The sequence below is a fragment of the Colobus angolensis genome, unplaced genomic scaffold, assembly GCF_000951035.1.
Source record: "Colobus angolensis palliatus isolate OR3802 unplaced genomic scaffold, Cang.pa_1.0 Scaffold336, whole genome shotgun sequence".
Classification (NCBI taxonomy): Eukaryota; Metazoa; Chordata; class Mammalia; order Primates; family Cercopithecidae; genus Colobus; species Colobus angolensis.
Window position 1 is genome coordinate 522,612 of NW_012116666.1, and position 6,597 is coordinate 529,208.

At 54.1% G+C, this 6,597-nt stretch overlaps 1 protein-coding gene across 1 annotated transcript in view; it reads left to right on the plus strand.

Annotated features, from left to right (window-relative positions):
- ABHD12 (abhydrolase domain containing 12) overlaps positions 1 to 6,597 on the plus strand; it is a 34,527-nt gene that overhangs the window by 21,750 nt on the left and 6,180 nt on the right. Inside the window, exons 7-10 of the mRNA XM_011952176.1 lie at positions 2,441 to 2,570; positions 3,522 to 3,559; positions 3,968 to 4,047; positions 5,443 to 5,525. Coding sequence (XP_011807566.1) covers positions 2,441 to 2,570; positions 3,522 to 3,559; positions 3,968 to 4,047; positions 5,443 to 5,525 — 331 coding nt within the window. The remainder of the gene's footprint in view (positions 1 to 2,440; positions 2,571 to 3,521; positions 3,560 to 3,967; positions 4,048 to 5,442; positions 5,526 to 6,597) is intronic.

Sequence of the window (6,597 nt, forward strand, 5' to 3'; positions counted from 1 at the left end):
TAAAAATACAAAAAAAGTAGCTGAGCGTGGTGGCTCACGCCTGTAATCCCAGCACTTTGGGAGGCTGAGGCGGGAAGAAAGCTTGAAACCAAGAGTTCGAGATCAGCCTGGGCAACATGGCAAAACTCTACCTCTACTAAAAATACAAAAAAAGTAGCTGAGCATGGTGGCAGGCGCCTGTAATCCCAGCTACTCGGGAGGCTGAGGTGGGAGGAAAGCTTGAGCCCAGGAGGCGGAGGTTGCATGAGCCAAGATCATGCCACTGCGCTCCAGCCTGGGTGACAGAGCGAGAGCCTGTCTCAAAAATTTCAAAAAGTGTATTCCACCGTGTAGTCCTCAGCTGGAGAGATCAAAGAGTTGATGGCAGCGTGGCTGGCTGCCTTCACCTTCCAGGGGGGCAGGCGGTGTCTCTGTCCTCAGACCAAGAGGAGATATGAGGGGGACAAAGGAGAGAGGCTGTCACCCGGATATGGGGGTTGTGTTAATTCTCTCTTGCTGCTGTAACATGTTAGCACAAACAGTGCTTTAAACCAGCACACATGTAGCGTCTTGCAGTTCTGGAGGTCAGAAATTCAGAATCTGCAGCCCCCAGGCTGGAATCAGGGTGGGAGCAAGGCTCTCAGGGAGAACGCCTGGCTGCCCTTTCCAGCCGCCTGTGTTCCTTGGCTCACACCTCTTCCGTGATTGAATCCCAGGTCTTCTGGCTCTGACCCTGACTCCTCCCTTTTTCTCTGATGAGGACCCCTGTGGTTATTTTGGGCCCACCCGGCTTGTCCAGGATCACCCCCTTCTCAAGGCCAGCAGTTAGAGCTTTCATTCCTTCCATAACCTTCATTCCCCAGCCATGTGACCCAACACGTTCACAAGTGCCAGGGTCGTGGACACTTGTGGGGGCCGCCATGCTGCCACCCACAGGGAAGAAAGTTCCATCAGGATGACAGTTGTGGGCTGGGAGAAACTCCAGAATGAGGAGCGGGAAGTGGTGTGCCCTCTCCTTCTCTCCGTGCTGCCACGGGTTCTCTTCTGCTGCATGCTAGAGACCTTAGGAGAGGGAGAAGGGGTGGTTTCTTTGCATTCATCTCCCCGCACTTCTGTCAGGAAATGAAATCCCACGCAGCACTTTCTGTTTCAGTTCTCGTGGAGTCTCCACGTTTCTAATTGGCACCAAGACTGCCAGCTCCGTCTCCGACTGTCCCTCTGTCTCTCTCACTGCATCTGCCTCTTTGTCTACATGCCTCTGCCTCCTGTCCCCGTCTCTGTGCCTGTCTCTCTATCCCTGTTAGTCTTCTTGCCTGTCTCTGTGCCTCTCTGTCCCTGTCTCTCGGTCTTCCTGTCTGTCTCTGTCTCCTGTCCCTATCTCTGTTCTTTTCTTTCTGTCTCATGTCCCCATACCCCTGCCTCCCAGCCTGGCCCTGGCCCTCTGCAGGAGGCCCTCTCCTCCCTCCTCTAGTGTCTGAGTCGGGAAACAGCAAGTCCTGCACTGACTGTGGGGTTTGCTTACACTGCACAATCTGCTCTTTCTGACCTTTGTGGTGCTTTCAGATCATCTGATGATGACTCACTGCTGGGCTGCTGGAAAGATAATTGCACTCCATCTTTGCTGGAGACTGGGGGGGGACCCTTGGGAGGTTGTAATTTTGGGGGCAGAGATGGTAGCGTTTTCTGTTACGCAAACAAGATGCTAATTAGACCCTAAGGGAAAACAGCCCCTTTCCCCTTCCTGGGTCACAGTTGCCTTGCACCCAGAAATGCCCTCCCTGTTCTGGGAGCATCCGGACTCCACTCCCTATCCTGCCCCTGACCAAGCCTTCGGCGTTAAGGAGGTTGGTGTCCAGCCAGTGGCCCGGGGGCTGCTCATCTGACCACACCAGCTGCACTGATGCTCGTCGGGGCTCGGAGTGGGACACATGGATGCTGCTGGGGTTGGGGGGAGAAGTGTAGAGCTGAGGATGGTGGTGGCAAAGGCTTCCACTGCCTCAGACCTCACTAGCCTGTCTGTTAAGAAAGAGAGAGGGAGAAGGTGAGCTCACCCCCCTGCACAAGAGGGTGAGGCAAGCCGCAGCCCTGGCCTGAGGACGCTGGTGCCAGCTCTGAAGCTGTGTGATCTGTTGACTCAGCTTGTTGTTAGTTGCCATTCAAATTTGCAGCTCACCAACTTAGTGACCCTGTGAGGGGACGTCTGGTTTGTGCAGTCAGCAGGGGCAGGGCAGGGTTGCTGCTGGGCTGCCTTCCCCAGGGCTGGTGGGGATGTGGGGGTGTGCCCGTTCTCCCCACTGCTTGCTCTGCCCAGTGGCCTGGGTGGGTCTGTGGACTCTGGAAGGGCGGGCTGAGTGGGCCCCTCCCTGTCCCCTCCTGACCCTGGGCTCCCCTGGGGAGGTATGTTTGTCCAGGTTTTGTGAACTGCTTTTGACCTCCCCGTCCTGCCGTTTCTCCCTCCCAGGATGGGGTGATTCGGTGGGAACGCCATCTGAGCGGGGCATGACCTATGACGCACTCCACGTTTTTGACTGGATCAAAGCAAGAAGTGGTGACAACCCTGTGTACATCTGGGGCCACTCTCTGGGCACTGGGTAAGGGACCCCAGCAGGAGGCAGCCTTTAGTGGGAGCCAGTATTCCTGATGACTCCCATGCCTGGATCTAAAGAGCCCGCCATCCCTGAAAACCCTGTGGCACCATTAGTCCCAACCAGCCTTGCTCCCGTCCCCATGGCAGAGGCAGGAGGGGAAGTTCCAAAGATACTCCAAAGGATTTGAGCTCCTCGTCCAGAAAGTAGTTCAGGACAGACATAGGCCGTGGAGGTCGAGGCATCTCCGCAGGGAGACTTAGCCCTGAGGAAGAAGCGTCTTCAGAGCTGGGGGAGGGCACAGTGGGTGGTTTGCTTCTCACATAGGCCCGGACAGGAGGTACTTCCACACGCCCTTTGTGGGCAGCCTGAGTCATCCCTGCTGATGCGAGGTCCACAGTCTCTGCGGGAACCGTTGCTCTCGGCCCCCGTCCCCAGACCTTCACTGCCATTCCCTTTCTGCTGCCTTTCCCTTCGGGGCAGCCCTTTCTCCCAGCGCCTGAATGGCCTCTTGCAGGCTGGGAAGCATCCAGGAGAGGAGTGGGTGGGGGGCACTGGCCATCCTTTTGTCCGTCTGCATGGTCTGCCAGGTGTGGTCCTGGGATGGCGAGAGGCCCTGGGTGTGGTGGGCTCCAGGAGAGGTGCAGGCAGATGCCGGCCACCCCCAGCCGACAGGCGGCCCTGCCAATGGGAGGGCATGGGCAGTGAGAGGCAGCAGGACACACCTTGGGGACAGGGAGACTGGCTGTGGGTACAACCCTCATTGCAGGGGTCACCTGTGGTAGGGCAGTCAGGTCACCCCCAGTGCTAGAAGGTTCTCCATTTCCCCCACTCTGTCCTCAAACTCCAGTAGCTCCACAGACCCCATGGCTCCTCTGAGCACTTTCCAGCATAAGGCCCATATCATCTCAAACAATTTTATCATAACTCAACTAAGCTGTTTTTCTTTTTTCCTAGTGTGGCGACAAATCTGGTGCGGCGCCTCTGTGAGCGAGGTGAGTGCCTTGTTGGCCCCATCCGTGGCCGTGAACATTTAGGGTGCTCCCCAGTCCCGGCCCTGCTGCAAGTGCTCAGCATCCTCACGGAGCAGCATGAGCTGGGCATTCTGGGGGGCCCGGGGCTGACCAGGCCGCCCTTCCCATGATACACCTGAGAAGCTGGGAGCCTCACACAGGCCTGGCCCCAGAGAGGCTGCATCAGCAAGTCTGCTTTTTAGGAGTGACCGGAGCCATCTCCGGCGCGCCGCGGGTGCCCCTGGAGCTATCTGAGGTGTGCTAAGGTGGATGCCTAGGGGGAGGCGCTGTGGTCTCCCTGTGCTTTCTGGGGGCCCCTCAGAGCCCCACAGGGCACATGTATGTCGCTGGCTTCCTGCCCACCTCTCAGTTCCCTGTTTGTTTATCTAGAGACGCCTCCAGATGCCCTTATATTGGAATCTCCATTCACTAATATCCGCGAAGAAGCTAAGAGCCATCCATTTTCAGTGGCAAGTACATATTTTATTAAAAATTGACTTCTCATTATTAAGATAATTATAGAAATAACTCATTATTAAGATAATTGTAGAAATAACTAATTATAGGATAGGTTATGATTATTAAAAATTATTTAAATATGCTAATGAATACAGATTTCATTAAAAATTAATACTAGTTTTGGCCACAGAACTGCCTGAGAAGTTTATAACCTGTAGCCAGGTGAAATGACAGGTCATAGTTGGGTCATGTGAGGGCAGCGAGACCCAGTGGAGGCCGGGTCCAGGTGGTGTCATTGACTGCATTATATTGACAGCCCTGCCTTCCCGCTCAGGAGTGGAGCTGGGGGGTGCCCCCCTCTCTGTGTATGAGGACAGTGCTTGGAGGGCTGACCTCTGTGGACCAGGGAGCCTGGCCTCCCAGTTGTATCTTGGGGAAAGGCCTGGGTGAACCCCAGTGGGAATTCTGGGTAAGCCAGGCACCACCCAACCTGTGCCCTCCCCAGCTGGGAATGGAACCTTGGACCTTCTCTTAAAACTTAGCCAGTTATCGGCCGGGCGCGGTGGCTCAAGGCTGTAATCCCAGCACTTTGGGAGGCCGAGACGGGCGGATCACGAGGTCAGGAGATCGAGACCATCCTGGCTAACACTGTGAAACCCCGTCTCTACTAAAAAATACAAAAAACTAGCCGGGTGAGGTGGCGGGCGCCTGTAGTCCCAGCTACTCGGGAGGCCGAGGCAGGAGAATGGCGTAAAAAACCCGGGAGGCGGAGGTTGCAGTGAGCTGAGATCTGGCCACTGCACTCCAGCCCGGGCGACAGAGCAAGACTCCGTCTCAAAAAAAAAAAAAAAAAAAAACTTAGCCAGTTATTTTCCCCTCCTTCTCACTCTGGTTTGTGATCCCCGTGTTCCCCACTGGCCATGGATTCTTGGGCCTGTGTCAGCCCATCCTGGCCTCATGCTGTTCTGTTACCGACCAGAAGAGCCTTTTATCTTATCTTACTTTTTGGTGCTGCTTTTCTTAAATTGTGTGAGGAAACTGTCCATAGACCCCATTTTCTCAGGGGTGGCGGCCCTGGTGTCTGCGGGAAGACTGGTTTCTGGGCTGGATTCCGGCATGGCTGGGAGGTGCGGGAACACCATTTGCAGCGCAGCCCCTGCCATGCCAGTCTGTGGGGCCTGGCAGGTGATTCTTCTGTCCCTAGCAGCAAAGCCAGGACACGGCCAGGGCAGAAGGTGCCAGGGCACAGCTCTGATGGCCCCTTGGCAATATCACCCCTGCTCCCTTAGGTAGGGTAGTTATGGGCAACACCTTGTAGATTCCTGAACTTAAACTGTCTGCACCCTTGACCTTTGCCTGGATATCTTAACCAACACTTCTGAAAATGGTTTCCATCTTGTCTCCAGATATATCGATATTTCCCTGGGTTTGACTGGTTCTTCCTTGATCCTATTACAAGCAGTGGAATTAAATTTGCAAATGACGAAAAGTGAGTACTATGGGATAGGAGCTAATTTTCCTATTTAGAAAAACTCTGAGAACCCTTGGATGAGCCTCTTTAGTCACAGTAATCAAATAGGATGGAATTCAGAGTATTTAGGGTCGTTCTCTAGCAAACAGGTTTAAAAAGGGAAAGCCTGCCAGGGACCGTGGTTCACACCTGTAATCCCAGCACTTTGGGAAGCTGAGGAAGGCAGATTGCTTGAGCCTAGGAGTTTGAGACCAGCCTGGGCAAAATAGCAGGACCCTGTCTCTACAAAAAATCCAAAAATTGGCCAGGTATGGTGGCGTCATGTACCTGTGGTCCCAACTACATGGGAGGCTGAGTTAGGAGGATCACCTGAACCTGGGGAGGTCAAGGCTGCAGAGAACCGTGATTGCACCACTGTACGCCAGCCTGGCTGACAGAGAAAGAAATAAGAAATCTGAAAAGATCATAGAAGTAAAGCAATATTAAAATAATACATAGTTTTTGTCCGTATAGATTTTTTTTGTTTTTTTGAGACAAGAGTCTTGCTCTGTCGCCCAGGCTGGAGTGCAGTGGCGCTATTCGCTCACTGCAAGCTCCGCTGCCTCCCAGGTTCACGCCATTCTCCTGCCTCAGCCTCCCAAGAAACTGGGACTACAGGTGCCCGCCACCACGCCTGGCTAATTTTTTTTTGTATTTTTAGTAGAGACAGGGTTTCACCGTGTTTGCCAGAATGGTCTCGATCTCCTGATCTGGTGATCCGCCCGTCTCGGCCTCCCAAAGTGCTGGGATTACAGGTGTGAGCCACCGCGCCCAGCCCCATATAGTTGTTTTATTTCAAAATGGTTTGTGACAGCCAAAACACATATTAAAACAGTGATATTAAATGGTTGGTCTTTCTTTCTTTTCTTTCCCTCTTTCTCTCCCTCTCCCTCTCCCCCTCTCCTGCCTGCCCGCCCGCCCTTCCTTCCTTCCTTCCTTCCTTCCTTCCTTTTCTTTCTTTTTTTTTATTTTGAGACAGAGGCTCGCTCTGTCACCCAGGCTGGAGTGCAGTGGCGCGATCTCGGCTCACTGCAAGCTCCGCCTCCCGGGT